Source organism: Lacerta agilis, chromosome 5 (assembly GCF_009819535.1).
Source record: "Lacerta agilis isolate rLacAgi1 chromosome 5, rLacAgi1.pri, whole genome shotgun sequence".
In the NCBI taxonomy this organism is placed as follows: domain Eukaryota; kingdom Metazoa; phylum Chordata; class Lepidosauria; order Squamata; family Lacertidae; genus Lacerta; species Lacerta agilis.
Genome location: NC_046316.1, coordinates 12,002,120 through 12,024,306, shown reverse-complemented (window position 1 = coordinate 12,024,306; position 22,187 = coordinate 12,002,120). Strand labels below are relative to the sequence as shown.

Here is a 22,187-nt window from a genome sequence, read left to right as displayed (position 1 = left end):
TAGCATCTGTAGTCTCATTTGTGATGCTTGTAAAAATATGCCATTGTTACTAGTCTGTCCTCTATCAGCATATATTGTGGGCTTGGCAGGAAAAAAACAGAAGGGAAGAAGCAAAGGTATATCTCACTTCTGAGGTTGTTCACAAGATGAATGAATGAAAGAACTGCAGTTTCTGCCTATCACCTGCCCCACTCAACTCATTAATACTAAATGCTTGCCTTGACAGTTGTCTTCTCAATCAGCAGCCTTTTGGCATTCTACCAGTTAGCAAGGCTACAGAGCCCCTTCTTACTCTCAAGACACTGCAAGCTTACCCTCGACTAAAATTTATGAACAACTTTGCCAGGAATGGGCAGCTCTTTCATCAATGTTACAAATGGAAATGTATTGTTGAACAAAAATATGGAGGAGATTACAAATTTCCACCAGTCTTGATAGGTGGGATAGGGGAAAGGAGAGAGAAAGAAAGGGACCTTTCTCACATATGGTTGGTTGTTACCTCTTAGTTTCGTTCCTTATCACAAAATGCACCTATATTGTGGTTTTGGCAATATTACTGTTTATATAGCACATTAGAGTTGTGAGCTCTAGTGACACCTATGTGTGTTTTGCTTTCAGCCATCTTTTTATGCCTGCATGTTCTTTTGCACTTTGGCATCGTAATGATGATGAGCAGTGAAAAGTTTCAAGGCAACCATATGCAGCTTTGGTTTCCTTTTGGACGAGAGTGCACTAGAGATAGAGGGTGTCCTTGTAACATTTTCACTATTTGTAAATATACTAGTGGGGAGTGCTTGGTGCTGCCCAGAAAATTTCAGAAACTGAAAAATACTGTGAGTTTTAAATGGATTGTATGATATGTGAGTCATGCCAAAAGCAGGTGGTGTCATGTCAAGGTCACATTTTGGTCTGCTATCTTGATTTAAAATGATAACAAGACTCCAAACATTGACAAAGACTACTGCAGCCACTCCAGGAACCCTCATCCCAAGTTTGGTGATGATATCTTGAAAGATGGCAGAACCTAAGCCAAAGAGATCACACCAAAGTTACATTTCAGTGCACCATCTTGATTCAAAATGGTGTCCAGAGTCCAAACGTCGGCAATGTCTGCCACTCCCAGCTTGTGAACTCTCGTGCTGAGTTTGGTTGTGATATCTCAACAGACTGCCAAACTTAGGGAGAACAGATGGACAAATCACTTTTCAAAATATATTAATAGACAAGCAGAGGTCTTGGACCCTCTTCCTCTCCATTTTGCAGTGTTTTCAGCCAATATTTATTGCCTCCTCTCAGCTGTGTCAAGCTGTGCTTGGTATATCATCCTTCGAACTCTGATCTCCTACCTAACATTTGCCTCTCACTGATGAAACATCAATTAGCCATTCTGGACTATTGACCAGTAATTTGCATAGGGAAAGGTCAAACTTCAGATCTCTTGACAGCTGCTTAGCTTAAGTTGGATAGAGTATGGTTATATAATTGTTGCATTTAGTTTAAAGGAAAGTAGAGATTAGTGTTCTTTCAGCATTCTTTGATTCCTAGTTCAGAGCCAGGCAACAAATTATGTCGCTTGGGATGGTGGGTGAAGATGCTGGCATTTTCCTAGCTCACCTCTAATATATTTTTAATGTCTAAACTGGCCTCCAGCAAACTGCAGGTTGGTATACAATAGAGAACACAATACAATGAAACATGATATTCGAACAACGTAAAAGACTGGGAGGCAACAAAAATATAAAGAGACCATCTCTAGCAGCAGTTCCTGTGTGAATCAAATCAAACAAATTAAGTTGTTGGACTCCCCAACTCTCCTCAGCTCTAGCCAGCACATTCAGTAGTCAGGGAAGATGGGAGTTGTAGCCCACAACACCTGGAAGGCTGCAGGTTAGCCCTCAAAATATTTTAATTGGTTGAACTACCGACCACAACTAAGACGAACGAGAATGAAGTATTTGCCAGGCAAGGAATGGATAGCAAAGCAGGTGCCAATACTGGATTACTAGGAACTGGAATTCATTGAGGCCCTACTGCTGAAAATGTCCCCCTCCCTAGTCATCACCTGCCTCAGATGAGGGCACCCTGAGGAGTCAACAGATGAGTCCAATGTGTGGTCAGGTTGATACAGGGGTAAGTGTTCCTTTAGCTATGTGGGTTCTGAGTAATAGCATAGGTATGCACCACACCAGCACCATAGAATAATGTTAAACAAGGTAGAGAGAAGGAACAAATGAACCCTCGTGGCGATTGTAATCTCTGCTCGTGGGGGATTTTCATATATATATATATATATATATATATATATTAAATCAATCTATGCAGCTAAAGATGTGGTCCTCCGGGGAGCACCCCCAGACTGAGCATGATCTTTCTGGGGGAGTGCTGCAACCCCATTCAAAACAGGTTAAATGCCACCCAGATAATTTTTCCACTCACAGAACCTCAGTGTGTTGGGATTTAGCTTTAGTTTATTGGCCCTCATCCAGCTCATTACTGTTTCCAGGAACTGGTTCAGAACTTTTAAGTGCCTCACATGACTCCCATGGCAAGGAGAAATAGAGGTCATCAGGGTATTGGTAACATTTCACTCTAAAGCTCTGGATGAGCTGCCTCAGCAGCTTCATATGCATGTTAGAAACCATGTTTCTGTTGGGGATCCACAGCCAAGATGTCATGAATGAATCTCCTATCTATGCTCCTACCCACAGAATAATACTGCAGATAGTGGTATCAAAAGCCACTGGAAGGTCCAAGAAAATTGTTACGCTCGGATTCTGTCTCCTGCTATTAGAGCGACCAAAGCAGTTTCAAGGCTGGATTGAAATGGTGTAGATTAGTGGTTCTGAACAGCGTTTGGAACTCCCATCGTTCTAGGTGCATTTTGCAACAGGGAATTTCATTAGCACAAGTGGTTTCTGAGCTCTGGGTGCAGTACTACGCCTAATATTTCAGATTAAAACTTCCAGAGTGGAAGGAAAGGAATAACTTTTTTCTGCTTCCCCACTTCCAGCTACTCTCTGAAGCCTGCAGGAGAAGAGACCCTCTTAAGAATATTAGGGGAGTGGGCAGGGGAAGGACTAGACCATGTGAAAAATGAACATAATATTTTAGCTGCAGTTCGTTCATTTTCAGCCTTGCATTCAAAAGCCTGCCTGGACATTCCATTGTGGTGCCCATAACCTAGGTTTAAGGTGCCATTTAGCTCCTAGCTTTAGCTTCCATCCCAGTTTCTAACACTGTTCCTGAACCTTGCAGCCCTCCCCATCAACCCATGTTTGTGGATGGTGGGAATGCAATCTGGTAAAAAATATTGAGAGTCACAGTTTGCCTACCCACGGCTGGTCAATCCATGGGTAAGGCAAATTAAGGCCTGGGGGCCGGATCCCGCCCAATCACCTTCTCAATCTGGCCCGTGGACGGTCCGTGAATCAGCGTGTTTTTACATGAATAGAATGTGTCCTTTTGTTTAAAATGCATCTCTGGGTTATTTGTGGGGCCTGCCTGGTGTTTTTACATGAGTAGAATGTGTGCTTTTATTTAAAATGCATCTCTGGGTTATTTGTGGGGCATAGGAATTCGTTCATTCCCCCCCCAAAAAAAAATAGTCCATGCCCCCACAAAGTCTGAGGGACAGTGGACTGGCTGCCTCCCTCTTTTAAAAGTTTGCTGACCCCTGAATCCACCTCTCGGCTAAGAGAGCTTGGAGTGGTATAGCCACCACCTTGCTCGAGAGCAAGAGCGACATTCGCGAGCAGCTGTGAGAGCCGTTCAAACGTCCCAGGTTCCTGGGTGGTGGTGGTGGTAGTGGGGAACGCGCCGCCGCGTTGCGGAGCCGCCCTGAACGTGCGAACGTGACGGCGGGGCCCTCCCCCGCGAGGCCGGGGAAAGAGCCGCCCTGAACAACAACGCCTCTTCCCCTCACAGCCGCTGGGGCAGCGCGGCGGGTCTTCGCTTTCTCAAGGCGGGCGGGGCGAAAGTCAATCCCGGCCCCAGGGAAGGGGCGGGACGGGTTCCGCCGGCCTCAGCTCGCCCGGGCGACGTCTCCATTTTGCTTCGCTGAGCTGCGTTACCGGGAATTGTCGGCCGCGCCTCAGGTGAGAGCGGGAAGGCGGGAACTCGCGGGTGTGTGTGTGTAGGGGGCAAAATATCGTAATAATAATAGCAATAGTAGTAATAGGGGTATTAAGTTCTAGCGACGTTTCCCGTGTTGTTTGTGTGTTTTAAACCAAACCCGTGTTTGTGTGTGTTTTCCTCCTTGACGACGTGGACGTCTCCTCACCCCCCCTTTTTTTTTTGGACAACGGTCTCTCTCCCCGCTTCTGAGCGTGCCAAGTTTTCCACCCCCTTTGAAATCCTGCTAAAGTCCAGGGGCTCGAGCACACAAACAAGCCCCCTCTTCCCCGCCTGACCCTTTCTCGAGAGAGTTTAACTGCAAACTCTTAATGCTGCGGACATTGCCTTTCCCCCCCTCCTCCCTCGGTGGTGGATCTTTTTAACTCTGGGCAAGGTTAGGAATGAGAAGCTTCCCTTGGAAATCAGGCGACCGAGGCTGAGAGTTGGGCGAGCTTGCCTCTTCCCTTCTTCGCGCTATGCTGAGGGTAACGTTAAGGGATAAATGCGCATTATTTTTTCACATTTCCTTTCCCTCAACTTGCGCCCCAGGCGGCAGCCGCGGAAATCAGCGCGCGATTTCTTCAGCTGCTAGCATTCTGCAAAACCGGCTGCTTGCTCAAGAAAGTATGGGCAGAGGTGCCAGGAATTGCAGCTTCGTGGGGTTGGTTTGCCTCTGCAGTTAGGCTGGCCCTATATCCCCATTTGAGTCTTTTTTATGATGCTTGTGGCAATGATGCTTGTGGCAAAATATATGTGAACCGCCCTGAGACCTCCGGGTATAGAGCGGTATATAAAATAAATAACTAGGTGCTTTTGCTTTTTTTTAAGTGGTTACTGAACTGCATGCTCTTTGGAGGAAATTTGTTTGCAGATGAGCTTTCAATATTAACGGAGACTATTAACCGTCTGTTCTTGTTTAACACACTGTGAAAGTGCTAGAGTTTTTCTGGATTAAGCTTAAGCAAAGCATTGCAGGGGCTTGGATTTAGATGACCCTTGGGGGTCCTTTCCAACTCTACAATTCTGTGATTCTATGACTGTGTGCCTTTTGTGATGCAATGATTCTTGACACATTTGCTTTTAGTTGTACAGTACGTTCAAAACGGAAAGTGTGACGGTGGGCAAATGCATGAGTCATACAAGGTACCTGTAACCCTGGATTTGCCATCATGCCTTGTGTGCTCACAGTGGCCTTCATTCAACAGGTTCTCCCTGCAGAACTTTGAGTTAATATTAAACATCTGTTAGCTGCTCTTGAGTTTCTCTGCAAACAAGCAGGCTGAGTAACAGAATGAAAAAAGGTGTGGCATTTATTTATATATGGGGTGGAGATTATGAAGTTATCCTGAAATCAGGACTTCAGGCAGAACGAGACTGCACTTTCTCCTTAATCACACAATGCTATCTGGTCCTGTACTTGCAAATTATTTATTCATATAGGCTGCCCCATCTCAGAGATGGATAACATTTTAAGTCCATAAAATTCAAATTTAAATAACCTGATAACGACCATTAAATGATTCTTCAGCACTTACCTCCTATTAAAACTAGCCCTAACAGACTACCCCTACAAACGAACAAATCCGCTCCACCTCCTCGTGGGGAGGAGTTGCGGTGGACCGCAGAGCCGCTTACTGGACGGTCCACCGCAGTGGTTTACCCTTACTGGACTTCCTGCTCTGCGGGCAGGAGTCAGATATAGTCAGGTCCACTCAATGCCTAAGCCAATACCGCTCACATGCTGTAACCAATAAAGTTGTGGCCAAATTTTTACCCAATCACATTAACCTTATATTCTGTGTCCTGGTGTTTTATTTCATTCCCGGGAGGGCGGCTTTGGGGTCTCGACCCGCAAGTGTCCTATGTTCCTGTGTGCACTCTTAATGATCACCCCTGATCATACAGGAGTGAGCAATTACCCCTATAGATTTCTAGCTACTATTTCATGCAAAAACATTAATTGAAAGGGTAAACAGGGGGGATTAAAATGATTATTATACAAAAAGTGATTTTATGTTCTCTCCCAAAGTGAACCTTCCATATTGATGTTAATAGCTTGTGTTGGAACTGCTGAACAGGCTGTTAACAATTTTGACATGCCTTTTAGGAGACTGTTATTGAGAACAATCTCTCTGAGCACACATAGTACAGCTTCATAGTACATCATTATTTTCTGTTAATTCCAAACAGCCCAAGCTGAAAACAAACGCAACTACAAGAAAAAAAGTGGCTGCTGTTTAGTAGTCTCATTAAAAAAACCAAAATAAAATAAATTAGTCATATACTCTTGAAAGCAATTTTACACACTATATATATGGGTTTCTTAGACACTATCGTATAGGAATTAGTGTAGGCTAGAAACCAGTGTGTATATAATCAGATATGACAAATAACACTATACAGTAATACTTCGGGTTACAGATGCTTCGGGTTGCGTGTCAGAAGCGCCAAATTGTGACCCGCGCGTGTGCAGACGCAGCGCTGCGGGTTGCGAATGTGCCTCCTGCACGGATCACGTTCGCAACCCGAGCGTCCACTGTATATGTTTGTGCACTGAAGCAAACATGCTGAAATACATTCATGTAGGGCCATTACATGTGACAATCTGCAGATGACTCGTATATGATATATTTATTTGTTCTTCAGTGCAGGCGATCCGTAAAGGGCCCTCCAGATTCCTACCCATAGAGTATTCATGTATGCCCTTGCACATCTCCTCCGGTCTTCCTTACTTCAACTCTTGTCTTTCTACATTCCTTTTTGCTACCTTCATTCGATTTTCCTGTTAAGCTCTGTGTTATTACTGGGTCGACTATTGCATATATTTATATGCATTTTAAAAGCTTTAAAAAAAAAAGCAGGTTTTTTTTTTAAGGGACCCCAAACCGGCTTAGAGTAGAGAAGCTAGGGCAAGGCATTTCCCTCTGCTGGTGTTAGCCCTGCTGTGGGATGGGACAATTGCCTGCATTGTATCTGTCTTCACCTGGAAAGCGCTAATAGCAGATTGTGCTTGATGGGTGTGAAGAAACAGGGTGGGAACGAAAAGGGTTAAAGCCCTGTCACTAGCTGCTCTCTCAGTGCTACTCCTTTCATTCAGTTCCTCTTGTGGTTGCTTTATTTTTTATAGTTTTTTAAAAAAACAAACACTTCATTAGGATAATAAAACATAACTGTATTTGTATTTAAATGCAGCTGATTTCTGTTGCAGCATTCAGCAAACAGGCTCCCCTTTTTAATGAAGGCATGTCTTTCCTCTCTTTTCTTCACCCTCATTTAGCTTATCAGTTTTGCTATTAGCATATAGTGCTTTATCTTCTCAGACAGATTTCTCGATGTCCTCAGGATTGGGTAGAGTTCTAGCTGCTGTTATCGTATATGCCGTTTTGGCAGCATTGCTCTCTTGTCTTTAGAGTAAGTTAATAAACATAGTGTTTGTATATTGTAACCTAATATTTGCTCCATTGAGGTTTTACCAAAAAAGATTTTGTCAGTATTTCTTTCCCATAGTCGATCTCCCACATAATGTGTAGCTTTGGCCCTCTTATTCCCTGTGGCTCTGTCCATTTCTGTTGTGAAAGCCTACTTACGGAATTCCCCTATTTTTTCCTTCTCCAGTTATATTGCAGTGCTATCTAGTAGATGCCTGTGATGCTTATGTAAGAGCACTGAATTCACTGGTGTGGGGGAAGAATGTAACTTTTCCAGCAACAAAAATATGATGGTTTGAATGCTTTTAAAAATCTTGGTGTGTCCTGTCACTAAAACATTACATTAAGCAGAGGATATATGGATTCCAAAAAACAATTTAGTAACAAGGATGCATTTATTGCACTTTAAAAAATTGTAATAACCTTCCATGTATATTTGTAGCTTAATTTGAAGTAGGGGGTACCTTTATCTCATGTTTGGGTTTCGTTCTGTCTCCCATCCCTGCAGTTACTTGATATGATGCTGCTTTGGTGCCTCATCCTTCTCAAACTCTTTAACCAAGTTTCCTTGTTATTGTGTTCCTTCATGCTTATTTCCTGATTAGTCAGTTTTATTTACACCATTACCCATTTTGAAAAGGCTTTGGGAATTAATGCAAGAACGATAGCGTAGCAAAAATGCCCTAAAGCTTCCCAAAACAATCTCTAACCAGAAATGTGTTTTGCTATCACTCATAGAGAAGGACAAGGTTGGGAAAAAGAGGTAAAGGTTTTTCCTCTGAAAATCAATCTAGCAGAAACTGAAAGTCAATCTAGCAGAAACTGTAAATGCAAGGTTACCTAGTCCTGGACTGTGGATATGTATAGCCATATCTCTGCGTGTCTGCTCCCTTGTCAAGGATTTCTCAAACTGCTGAAAGTCATCACAGTTTTAACAGTCAACTTTGGATTTTGTTTTACTCTTGCATGGCTTGCTAGGAAACAGTATGGAAGGGGAAGAAAGTGCTGAGTGAACCTGTTAATGAATAAACAGTTAATGAATAAGATTTCTGTGTGTGGAATAGAAGAGGTCTGTAGCGATACTTGGGGCTGAAGTAGTGAACAGGCCCCATATAAATAAGAGGAAATGGAAGAAGATCACAGACAAAGCAATGGACTAGCAACTTCATTGCCAACTGTTGCATTCATAGAAGCATATGGCAAAGTGAAATGAAATAGATGGCATAGTCTCACATACCCTCTGTATCTCAGATTTGACCCAGTTAAATGAGCAGTGTAACAAAGTTAAATTTGCACCGGCAAATGTGAAAGGTGTAGCCATGGAAGAAGGGGATGTTTTCAGAAACAGGTTTGACTGTAGTCTGGTACAGGAATCTACAGATTTTGACTTGGCTCACCAGCAAGTCATAATTTATGGGCACCTCTGACCCCTCACTTCAATGTCCCCTGTATGTGCAAGAGGAAGTATATCACACAATTGCACTGTGACCACCTCCAGACTGCAGGGTGATGAGAATTGCCTAGGAAGAGGGGAATCTTCATATCTGGCCAAGTGACAAACAGGCTGGGGCTTTTGTTACCCTGAGCTCCCTTTCCAAGCTTTGCATTGAGAAACACTTGGAGCTGTTTGTGACATTAAACCTCTCCTTCCCATTCCCATGTTAAAAGGAGGGGAGATTTGTTATCTTACCTTGGAGTAGATTTGTGGAGACTTGATTTACTGATCCAGTGATAAAGTGCACAGCCATGCCTCATCAGTGCTTCTCTTCCAAGATTCTGAATTGGGAGGAATGTCTTAATTTAATTTTCATTGCTATGAAGCTTGGGAGAAGAGAGTCTGTTGTAACTTGAATGCCAGCCAGATAGCCTTAATATAAAAAGGCAGATCCTTTTAAATTATCTCGAAAGCTTCTTAAAAAATACATACAGTATAGTTTTCCACAGTCAAATGAACTACTCTGTTTACTGCTTGGCATTACGTAACTGCCTTTGTGGAGGGTGTGGTCCTCATTTTTTACTTCAGGAAGATACTCTGAAGCATGGATTAGTGACTCATTGTGAGATGGAAACATAGCTGGCTGGCCTTTAGTAAGCTCATATTATGTGACTGAAGCTGGAAAAAATAGAAAATGCCTGAGAGGCCTATAGGCACTGTGGAGCTTGTGGAGGCTTGACTTCAATCCACCACCTCTGATTTCTAAGCTTTTAAGTCTTTATCCCTTTTATTTTGAGGCAAGGTGCATATTCTAACCAGTTGCTCAGCAAGGGGAAAAAAAGAAACCTGCCTTTCTGTATTCTGATGAAAGATTATCAAGGCCATAATATGGATGACACATGCATTAAAACATGAGTTGGAAACCTTTTTGGCTCATGGACTAGATCAGGGGTCAGCAACCTTTTTCAGCCATGGGCCGGACTATATTTTGGAAAAATAATAATGAACAAATTCCTATGCCCTACAAATAACCCAGAGATGCATTTTAAATAAAAGGACACATTCTACTCATGTAAAAACATGCTGATTCCCGGACCGTCCGCGGGCTGGATTTAGAAGGCGATCAGGCCGCATCCGGCCCATGGGCCTTAGGTTGCCTACCCCTGGACTAGATCTTTATCTCCCTCCAGCCCTTGTGGGAGAAGTTTGACGTGTGGGAGGGGCTACCACCTGTCATTTGCTCAACGTCATGGTGACTGATAGGTGGGTGGGATCACCTAACTGTCAAGTAGACCTGCCATGGGTCTGCTTTGCTGGCATATTCCCCCACAAGCAACATGCTGGTGAAGAAGAACCCTACAGCAAGCAGCACCAACCAATGAACAGATTGTTATATCCTTCTGTTGGGTTCAGCCATTTGCTTCACCAGTGTGTTCACCACTGGGTGATGTAGGCTGAGGACCTGAGGGTTCAGTTCTGCTGTGTAGCTCGCTGCTTTGCCAGTGTATACTCTGCGGGGAGCATGCTGAAGAAGTTGCTCCTAGCAGGATTGAACCCCACCCATCAGCTGATGTCCCCCAGTGATGTCAGCTGAGGGATGGGTGAGTGTGGTTTGTGGGAAGTGGCCTTGTGGGCCAACTTGGACCTCCTGGCAGCCTACTTGGCCCATGGGCCTGCTCTTTGGAAAAGCCTAGTATTTTATTTGCTTGTTGATGGCTATAGTTAGTGTTTGTTTTCTTTTTGCAAAACAAAAATGAGGCATTCAAAAAATTTAAAAGTGTGAAAATGGAAAATTCAGTAAACCTGTGTCAAGTGGAAAGGAGAATAATTTGTCAAATCATTTTCAAGCTTTCTTGGTTCAGAAGTGAGTTAAACAAACATTGACAAACCCATATTGTAAAATGATATTTTATAGCATAGAAGCATAGAGTTGGAAGGAATCCTGAGAATTATCTAGTCCAATCCTCTGAAATGCAGGAATAAACAGCTGTCCCATATGGCGATCAAACCTACAACCTTGGTGTTATTAGCACCATGTTCTAACCAACTGAGCTATCCACTTGTTGCATTTCAGTTTCTGTAATTAATGATAGACAGCAACCCAATCCCTGGCTGGCTAAATTATCATCATCAGTCCACTCAATTTCTTATGCCTACAAATACAAGGGGGTATTATGAGTGGAGGAGTACATGCATAAATTAACAGGTTCAACCCATGTGATATTCAGACAAATGATGTTTTGCAATAGAACTAGTGGGAAAATGTTACTAGAGGCCCTGGAGAACCTAATGGGCTAGATTGACCTGTGCTCTAATAAAGTTATTTAGTCTTTGACACAATACAGTTTTTGCCATCTTATATCAAAGAGCCACACATTAATTGACAATATTTACTTGGAAATAAATATACTGAATTTTATTTACCGTAGTCTATTGTACTGAGGCTAAAGCTAAGTTACAGGTGATAGATTCATTCAGGAGGTCAGTGCCCTCCTTTTGCATGTGCTCTTCACCATCTTTTTGTGTGTTGCTGTTCCACTGCTTTGGTGGTGAAGTGCTCACATGAGGAAATCACTTAGCTCTCAAGTGCTTTTCTTTTGTCTTACAGAATGTCGTACCCAGGATATCCCCCTTCAGGTTACCCTGCTTTCCCTGGCTATCCTGTAAGTATTATATCTCAGTTCTATCTCTTTGTCACACTTTAGCACAGCAGTAGACAATATCATGCCCTCCAGACATTGCTGGTCACCAGGTCTCATTAGCATAAGCCTACATGGCCAGTGGCCAAGGATCATGGGACTTGTAGTCCAGTCACTCTAGAGTCTAGCATGTTTGAAAAATGGTAATTAGAATGGGATTATGCAGGTGGTGGTTGGCTTGGTTCTCCTGTTTGAGTCTGGGGGATAAATTTAAAAGGATGTATCATGGACAAGGTATGCTTTGATAGTTATAGGTTTCTCTGAAGAAATATTATACAGAAAGCTGTCTTGGTGTTTAGAGTTCGGGTTCATGTATAGGCAGCAGTGAGTCAAAAACAAGCATTATCTTTTAAGCTGCTTTTTTAAAATTCATAATATAAGGAGGTCATACTGCATTTTTATAAAAATGTGTCGCCTTAGAAAACAACCTCCTTTTTGAGCCTCTGAATTTCCTTTATATTTTTCAATACGTTTTCTTACAAGTTTGTAGTGGATGATGTGTTCAGTTACAAAAATTGGATTCATGTGTGATGTACTTACTATGTTGCATGCTTTTTGAAGTATGTCCCCCCCCCCCCCCGCTCCACATCACAAATATTGTCTTTGTGATTCTAATGATGAAGGTGTGATGTGATCCTTAGTTAGGAACAATGAATTTCTACAGATGTACTTGCCATCAGCAAATAAACTTTTATACTGCAACTAAGATTCAGAGGCTCAGAGCAGCTTGATCCTAGCCTAATTCTATGAGCAGTAATGATTATGACAGCAGCAGATGATTTGCATTGTTTTGCTATGTATTTAGTAGGCATAAAGCTTCAATCAGATGGTGCCTTTAAGCCAGGTGTGGCTAATCTGTGGCCCTCCAGATGTTGTTGGGACATGGCCAATAGTCAGGGACGATGTGAGTTGGAGCTCAACAACACCTGGAGAGTTGCAGGTTAGCCACCAGTGGTTGAAGCAGTCCCAGGGTAGCTTTCTGCATCAATTTTATATGCGTTTCAGACAGCTCCCAGAGGTATTGCCAGTGCTTCTCCTCCAAGACAAGGACTACTGTAAGAATACTGAGCGTGTGTTGTAACTATATACAATAACGAGCACATATTATTGCTTAATAAAAATTAAATTGATTTCCCCCCTGTTATTGACACAGATGTGATTTGCAAGGTCCAACTGGTCTAGAAATTATTTTATTGTTGCGAGCATTGTTGCATTGTGTTGGGATTGGATTTTGAAGTTGCATAGGGAAAGAAAATGTTAAGAGTGTTTTGAATTGTTGTGCTGAATGATATTGACTCTCACACATCAAATTGCATCTATCATGCATAATGGCATCTTCTGTCCTCCGAAGTGCTCTGAGGTTTTCACCACATAAAAGCAGTTTGTGCTTCTCTAGCAAATGCTCTCAATGGCACTTTTACTTTTTTCTGTTTCATTTTACTCAATGGACACCCATTGTTTTGCTCTTGTGTTTGTCCACTTCTTCTTCATAATAGTACTTATATTTTACTTCTGTTCATAACTTTTGTCATGTTTCAGTCTGTTTATGCTTTAAATTCTTGTTTGGTCTTTTGTTCATGTTTGGTTTTGGCATTTTTTGGTTATAATTTTGCTTTTTATTTTTTTCTTTAGTTTGGTCTACTATAATGTGTATTATTTTTACCAGTGTTTTTTAATTCTCTCCCTCCCTTTTTTATTCATTGTGGTTCCCCCCTTTTTTGGCTGCTTTTTGTTTGTTTGTTCCATGCCTACATTTATTTGTTCTGCAATTCAGTATTTTTAATGTTTTTATGTTTCCCATGAGTGATTTGGTCGGTATTGTGTAAAGAGTTTTTACTTTTTTATTCAGGTAGTGTAGTGTATTACTAGATTTGTTTGTGTGCGTGTGTGGCAAAATTGTTTGTACTTCTGCATCCAAGCAGGTCCTCTTAAGGAGGGAGATAAGGAGGGGGGCTAGGACGGCCCCCAGGCATACAACAGGAAGGTTTCCAGCCTGTCTCTCCCATCAGTGTTCAGCGTGCAGCTCTAGGGAGTTCTGACAGCCTTCTCCAAAGATTTATAATGACTCATGTCTTGGAGACACTGAGCACATATTCAGAGTCCAGCAGAGATAAACGCAGACTGAGCTAGGCTGAGGTTGTGTGCACTAAAAGCTACTTTATTAAGCGTAAGGCAGAACAAAAGAAAACATGTCTCCTCTCTCTGGAGAGAAGTCCGAAGAAGCAAGTAAAAACAAACGGAAACAGAATACAGTAAACATCCGCGCCCGTGATTCCAACAATCTGTGGAATGCATAACAGAGACATGTGATGAACCAATCTGCACAGTGAGAGGAATAGAAACCCAACAGCACCACCACAATCCTTCAGGGCAATGAAATATTAATCAATCCCAGAACCGTATATTGTAAATGTTTGTAGGTCTTAATCTACCCTGAGACTGAACAGTCTCTACTGTATGATGTGCTTATTGCCTTCACTTCCCTTTGTCTTGATGTTGAGATTATATTTTTGGAATAGGAGGGTGTGGAATAAATGAATGAAAATGACTTTTATTCTTAGGGAAGGTATGGTGAGGATGACCATGCCTGCTTTAAGACTGATTCTGTGAACAAAGAGGTTCAAAGGAGCCCCAAGGAGGGCCCCTTTGCAGAACTGTTTGTCAGCATATTTTACAACCTGAGTTGTAAATGTCTTACATCCTGAGTTGCTGAGACAAAGCAATGTTGGACTCACAAGCTTGACTCCCTAAGAGGCTCTTTTCCTGGCTAATGTTACAATTAAGTAAAGAATGTGTTAGAAGTAGATTAAACAAAATAAAATAAGAAATTCCTTCCAGTAGCACTTTAGAGACCAACTAAGTTTGTTCTTGGTATGAGCTTTCGTGTGCATGCACACTTCTTCAGATATGAAAGCTCATACCAAGAACAAACTTAGTTGGTCTCTAAGGTGCTACTGAAAGGAATTTCTTATTTTATTTTGTTTTGACTATGGCAGACCAACACGGCTACCTACCTGTAATTAGAAGTACCGGTAGATTGTTAGCCTTGAAAGAGGGATAGATTTCTAGTTTAGAGGTGACCTGAGATAACAAGGAGAAATAGCAGATGATAGTTTAAGAACCAGTACGCAGGCTCAAATGCTTCATGAATATTATAAAACACACCCCTATTGTAAAAACTGCTAATTTGAATGGACATGGGACATATGTTATTGTTGGGGGTACATGTTTAGGAACAAACATGATGTAGACGGATCAGGAAGCCTGTAAACTGCAGTTTCTTAACCAATAGGAATTGTAGGAGGAATATTCGAACGGTCTTAGGGTATAAATTATCTGTGATGTGAACTGGAATGTGCAATCCCTTTTCCAGCATGAGCTGGGGGGTTCTTTGCCCACATTACTGTGTCAACCAACGATAAATGTGCTTATGCTTGATCGTGGTGTAGACTCCTCCTTTCAAAGAGAAATTTGAATCCCTCTGGGAAAGATCCTTGGGACAGATTTGTCCAACAGAGGGTTTCACAAGTTTTGGAATTCTGACATGCTTACTGTTGTCCATAATAATTAATTGTCTGCTTCATTGCTCCTTTGGGATTTCTTATCAATGAAGCTCACTTCATATTATGTATTGTTTCTCTTTCTATATCGATAACAGTAGGCGTTATGGTTGACCTTGCTTCTGTTACTTTAGTCCGAAGTGTTGTGGGTAGGGTGAATTAGGGCCAGTGTTTACTTAGCCACAACCTCGGAGGCAGTTTCTGTATAGATCTGCATTTTTTCTGCTTCAGTGGTAGACTCCCAACAGCAATGCAGGATGGGATAATTTCACCATTTTGCAAAGTGCTTGGAGACTGGGTGCATGTGTTGTAAGAAATTAAGGTCTTTTATATATATATATAATAAATGTTCGTAAGTGTTCCAAGCAAACAAGGCCACGTGTTTGAAGCAGCACAGGAAGACAGGTTTGACACCATTTTGACTCTCAAAACTGACCAAATGTTTACCAAATGGATCTCTGCAAGGAAGGAGGGGTGAGGGATTTAATTTTCCCAGGAATTAAAGAAGATTACCATCTCAAAGGAATGGCCAGGCTATTGAGAAAAGGCAATCAGATAACGCCTTTTTGTGTGATGTAGGTGAGATGTATCTGGGGGTGGGGCGGACTCCAAGGGGGGATTTTTTGAAATGTGTTTTTAAGGACAGGCAGCCCTTGGTTTGGGGTTCTTCTTCCCTGCTCACCTGTGTGTGAGGAAGGGACCCTGTTGCAACAGAACAATAAAGATCAAGCTTACTAGCTGCTTTGCTTCTAATTATTCTCTGGTTGGCCTCTGTTTTTTACTCCTACCGATGGAGAACCTGCAAAGGACTTTACAAGGGCTCCTGTGTACCCCATAAGGGAATAAGGGCAGATTTTTTTCTTAAAACACATGCGATGGAGCTTTCTCTGCCTCTTCGGCAAACTCAGAGAAGAAGGGAGAAACACTCATAGGGGAGCCCAACTTCCGGCAACCTTGCAGAGCCGGGTATCTGTTCCTTTTTTTTGCAAGGTGCTTGTAGCCCAGGTGATAAGCAGGGAGTTTTCTGTCTTTCTCTGCTCTAAGCTTAGAGATCTTCAGTCTAGCTTCTGACATCAAATGTTGCCAGAAGTTGTTCAGGTGGAAAAGGCAGAGGTATTCTCCATATCAGGCACTTGATTCTATGTAGTACAGTGGTACCTCTGGATGCGAACAGGATCCGTTCCGGAGCCCCGTTCACATCATGAGCAGTCCGCATCCTGAGTGTCGTGTCTGCGCATGCTCGCTGTGCGATTCGGTGCTTCTGCGCATGTGCGTGACGTCATTTTGACGCGTCTGCACATGCACGAACCACTGAACCCAGAAGTAACCTGTTCTGGTACTTCTGGGTTTGGCGGGATCGTAACCTGTGATGAACACAACATGCAGCATTCGTAACATGAGGTACGACTGTAGTGACATCTTCTCAACTGCAGGTAGTTTAAAGTTCACCAAAAGTCAAGAAAAGACAGAGAATTTTAATCCTTTAGTCAGTCCGAGGCAGTACTTTACTGTTCTCCCTGCAGTGTAACCACCAAGTTCAAAACAAAGACTGCAGCCGGCCACAAAAAAGTTAAAATGTCTCCGCTGGTAAACAGTTACAAAATGATGGCAACAATGTATCGCAGCCTGCTACCGACCCGGAATCCTAATCCAGAGGGCGAGCAGTGTCTTCTCTTGCCAATATTAAGTCTTTTAAAACAGTTCAAATAACTTTTAAACAACTTTTAAAAAGTTTAGCAGAACTAGCAAAACTTTTTCCCGTTAGTCGCGGCTTAGCTCCTTTGCCGTTACCTGCTTTGTTAAGCAGTCCAAAGAGAGCGGGCTTCCTTTTCAAAGTCTCTCTGCAAGCCCAGAACTTTTTTCTTAACTTCCAAAAGTCAATTAAGTGCGTTACTTACAGAGCTTCTTTTGCATAAGCAAGTTAGGAAGTGCTGGGTGCTCAGATCTGCCGGAGTCGCTGCTTTGTTCCCTCGGGGCGGTCGTCTCTTCAGCTCCGTGCCGTTGCCCCGCTCGCTCGATTTTCCCCCTTACGAGGGTCGATCGAGAGCGGGGGCGACACGTCTGGAGCCCACAAGACACGCAGTCCACGGGACGCTCTTCCCGTGGCTTTAAGGGGCCCGCGGCGCAGGCACGGAAACCCCTATAGCCCCCTAGGGAACCGGAGCTCTTCAGCTCCCGTCCGCCATAACCGGCACCAAACCGGAAGTCTTCAACTGCAGTAGTTTAATCCACTTCTTGAAGAGGTTTGAAAGTGAGGTGTATTTGATTTATATGGTCTGTTTAGTTCCATTTATGGTCTACAAGTAAGCTAATATCTCCCTTGTTAATTTATAGTGTCCTCAATACATGTTTATAAAACTATTCGTTCCACATTTGGTGCATTTATGCCAACAGTTGCTAGTTTTACTCTGTGCATGGTTTCGTTTAAGTAAGATAGACCAGTGATATGCTTAGAACTATAGTTATAGACGATAGAGGATGAGATGGTTGGACAGTGTTCTCGAAGCGACTAGCATGAGTTTGGCCAAACTGCGGGAGGCAGTAAAAGATAGGCATGCCTGGCGTGCTCTGGTCCATGGGGTCACGAAGAGTTGGACACGACTGAACGATTGAACAACAACAATAGTTATTGGATCTCTGTTTCTAAAGTTTCTCAGTATATTGCAACTCCCTTTGATCTTTTATCCTGTTTTGGAGCGAGCTCGACAATGTAGTGATGATCAGTAATTTAGATGGCTTTAGAAAGGGTTTATGAATTCATGGACGATGAGCATTCCATGTTGGCATTCTGCTATCTTTGGAAGATGCACCTGTTTGTGCAGTCATTCCCTTGACCTATCGACCTGAGTCTCCTGTTTTAACTGCTGTGTTGTTTTAATGTGATTGTTTTATGGTGTGTTTTTTATCTCTAGTTACAACTGGTGTTGCTTTCTGTAGAATAGAGACTGTTCCATCTGCTTGATGAAAAGTTATCTTAGTTACATGCATGCATGCATACACACATACTGCAGAAGTTAGTTTTCTGAAATGTATGCTTAGAGTACATAAGAAGACTTCAGGATTGGGACTTTATTATGCTGTCTCTGGTCTTGGCAAATATATTTTGAATTTACTTATTTTACATTTATTGCATTAACTGTTTTAATGGTGAGGTTTGCACTGTATGTATTAGGCAAGCATGTTTGTTCCATGTGTGGGTTTTGGGTTTTTTTTTTTTTAAAGTACAACAGAGTTGTTTTCTTTACTCCAGCAAGTGGTGAAGCTGAAGTGAGAGCCTCAGTATAGATTTTCAACTTTTTGTGAATTTCTCTAGGTCTTTCTTTCACAACTGCATTAACTCTTGATCTACTGCTTGTGTTTAGCCTACAGGGCAAGAGTCTGGTTACCCACCTGCTGGTCAATATACTTACCCTGCTGCTCCTGGAGGCTTCCCACCTATGGGAGGTGGTGCATATCCTGCTGCTCCACCAGCTGGTGGCTTCCCAGGGGCTGCAGGATACCCACCCGCACCTGGTGGGTACCCCCCTGCGCCTGCTGGATACCCTGGGGCTCCTCAGCCTGGTGGGATGCCAACTTATCCTGGAGGTAATGTGCTGAAACACTGTCAGCTGCTTATCTCTGCTGTAGTTGAATGCCTGTGTTTGCTGGCTTAAGAAATAAATACAAGGTTGTATCCAACAAAATCATCCTGTTAGTGCAGGACCCTCAACCTGTGCAGTAGGGCTTCTTTTTCTACCCATCTATCCACACACCCTCCAGATCTGCTCTGGAAGGTTGTGGAAACCCCCCAGAACGGGTTTGCAGGGGGTGGGCATGAGGAAGAGGAAGTCCTTGACTAACAGAACAACTTCATACAAAACCCTAAGCAAGAAAGAAATCAGTGCTCTCAGTGAGGTGGTGGTTATGTTCTTTGCGTTTCAGAAAGGTCAGAGAAGCTTAGATGAAAAGGGCAAAGCTAAATGCTCAGCTCCCATTTGTCTCCCAATCAGGCACTGAACAGGCTAGGGAAGGACACGGTGTAACTGAGAATGACTATTTAAGGCCACACACCAGTCCCAATCCCACATAGTGTTAACTTACTGCATACTTGCCACCATTGGCCCCACATGAATGACTTTTTAAAAACCTACTATAAAACCAGAACCATGTTAAGGAATAGGTAAGCTCAAGGGGTAGCTTATCCAGACGTACCTTTCCTTTGCTCTCTCCAGGCACAGTGCATGATTTAAAGCTCTGTGTGTGAGTGTGCCACCACACTCCCCCCGGAGCTTTCCCTGTGACAACCCACTCTTTAAAGCTGAATTTGAGCAAATGGCAATTTGGGTTTTCTGTGGATTGCCATTTGCTCTGATTCAGCTTTAAAGAACAGCTTTTCGTGGTGAAAGCTCTGGAGCAAAAAAAGAGAAAGGTGCTCAGACACTGAGCTCTAAAGCGCATGGACCATGCCTGGAAAGTGTGGATAATGCTGGCCTTTGAAACAGCCTTAACTCTGCAGTGTCTGCTGAATGATTCTTTAACTTGCCCCCCTCCTCTGCCCACAGCATGCAGTGAGCTGGCTGATTCATTTGGGAAAATTCCTTACCCAGTATAAAGGGGGGAAAAATCATTAGGATTCTGGTAGTGAGCACAAGTAATACAGGTTTTCGAACAGACATTAAATCAGCTGAGCATTTTCTAGCTCTTTAAATTGATGTATTAACTATATATTTTGTACTTTGTGGTTGAAATATTTTGGTTGCACTTGCATGGTATCAGATTTTTTATTTATTTTTTAATGTATTTATTCCAGGCGCTGGGTTTGGAGTACCTTCAAATGGTTCTGGCTATGGCTATCCGCAGCCTCCAACCCAAAATTATATCGGAGGTGGACCAGCACAAATACCAGGTATTGAACGACTATTGTGATTGGATATGGAAAAGATAAATCATTCTGTTTATGGGTTTAGAGGTGGAATGCATCCTGTAAAATATGAAGACTAGTGAAGCAAATTTGTATCTGTAAGCCTTACTGTAAGTCTGTATTCCACTGATAAAACACAAAATAGTGGTTAAGTACTGTTACCCGCTGCCATGTGGGACATCTTCAGGAGAAGAAAAGGCCAAGGAGCAAACCCTACACAAATTTGAAGTGAAATCCCTAAGATGGATGGATGGGGCCTTGTACACCTCCTTCTGGCAACTCCTGCAGCCAAGCTGGTTCCAAATGCTTTCCTTGGGGGCACATCCTTGATGCCGGAGGGCGGGGCAGGGGTTCTTGTCATCTGGGAAGCCCAGGACCTTCATACACACCGCCCTGGCCTCTGCCTCAGAGAGGTCACTTCGATGTTGCTAACATAGCAGAAACGATGTGAGAGGCAACAGCTATGTACTACCAGTCTCTGCAGCCACAGCAGGTGCTGTGATTCTCCAGCAGTTTGAATTCAACCCCAGAAGCGCACTTCATGGTCTCTCGAGACAGACGAATGCTCGCGACTCTTGTATAATCCCACGTGGGGACAGTGATTCACAGAAACAGCATCTATGCACAGCCTCAACTGGCTTGTGAGTCCACTAGTGGTCCTGCACGATCCTGGATTGCATGGGTGCTGCTGTAGTTGGCGTCTTATCGTTAATGTTAATCTGCTCAGTTGCAATGCAGATATAACATGACACCCAAGTAAATACTAACCAGGAAAAGGAGGAGGGAAATTGGTGCAAAAAAGGGAGAGGGAACCTGTGAATTTGTGGCATTCCTCCTCATCCTGGTTATGCTGCTGTTAATGCCACATCTGCACTGGGCCTTACTGTAGTCCCACTTCCTAACCTGGAAACTTCAGTTTGTGTTGGAAAGGACCTTGGAAATAAAGATAGGGAGTTCCAGGCTGCAAGTGATAGTGTTTTAATGGTCAGCTTTGCATCCAGCAAGTATTTGTTCCACACAGCTCCCTGAAGGGAGCAGGAGATGCAAGGAAAGAGACAGAAATCCGAAGTGTGATTGAAAGTGACACAATTTGGTGGGTGCTCCTGTCACTGTGAAGCCTGCAGGCTTCTTTGCAAGTCCTGAAGTTCTCCCTGATCTGCATGGGGAAATATTAGCTGAAAACAAGTGCATGAATCGGTAGCAGACTTCACATTTTGCTATGATGATGTATGCACACAGCATGGCAACAATAAAATCTTATTTCAATTTTATATTTTTCTTAAGCTGGGTATCCAGGTGGATCAACTCCAACACCACCTCAGGTATGTTATTTGTATTATAAAATGGGACAATGTTGTTGGTTTTATTTGGTCATGGTGGGAATGCAAATTGTTTTGACAAAGAAAAAATGTTGTGGTCCAGTTCTGCAGGTCAGTATAGAAAACTACTCACTTGTGTACGCAGCATATTTGAATACACCTCTTGGAGTTTGGCTTCAGAAGCCAGAGAATGCCGTAAATATAACTGAGTCCTTCAGTCTTAGGGGGCAAGCTTTCCTTTTGAGGGAAATCAAGCTAAGCAAACTTAGTGTTGTATTGGCTAGGTCAGGCATCCCCAAACTTGGCCCTCCAGATGTTTTGGGACTACAACTCCCATCATCCCTTGCCAACAGGACCAGTGGTCAGGGATGATGGGAACTGTAGTCCCAAAACATCTGGAGGGCTGAGTTTGGGGATGCCTGGGCTAGGTTGTTGCAAGGGCTCTGGGTGGACAATGAAACTACAGTCATACCTTGGGTTACGGCCGCTTCAGGTTGTGCATTTTTGGGTTGCGCACTGCGCCGAATCTGGAAGTACTGGAATGGGTTACTTCCGGGTTTTGGCGCATGCATAGAAGCGCCGAATTGCAACCCGCGTGTGCGCAGACGTGGTGCTGCAGGTTGTGAACGCTGCGGGTTGTGAAGGCTGTAGGTTGTGAACGTGGCTCCCACACAGATCACATTCACAACCAGAGCGTCCGCTGTATAAGGAAAACTTTCTAAGGGAGGTTGTG

At 43.1% G+C, this 22,187-nt stretch overlaps 1 protein-coding gene across 1 annotated transcript in view; it reads left to right on the top strand.

Moving 5' to 3' along the window:
- Positions 1-3,931: 3,931 nt before the first annotated feature.
- ANXA7 (annexin A7) overlaps positions 3,932-22,187 on the top strand; it is a 29,547-nt gene continuing 11,291 nt past the window's right edge. The window contains exons 1-5 of the mRNA XM_033148617.1: positions 3,932-4,094; positions 11,585-11,639; positions 18,598-18,820; positions 20,025-20,120; positions 21,420-21,457. Of these exons, the coding sequence (XP_033004508.1) occupies positions 11,586-11,639; positions 18,598-18,820; positions 20,025-20,120; positions 21,420-21,457 (411 nt within the window). The 5' untranslated portion in view covers positions 3,932-4,094; position 11,585. The remainder of the gene's footprint in view (positions 4,095-11,584; positions 11,640-18,597; positions 18,821-20,024; positions 20,121-21,419; positions 21,458-22,187) is intronic.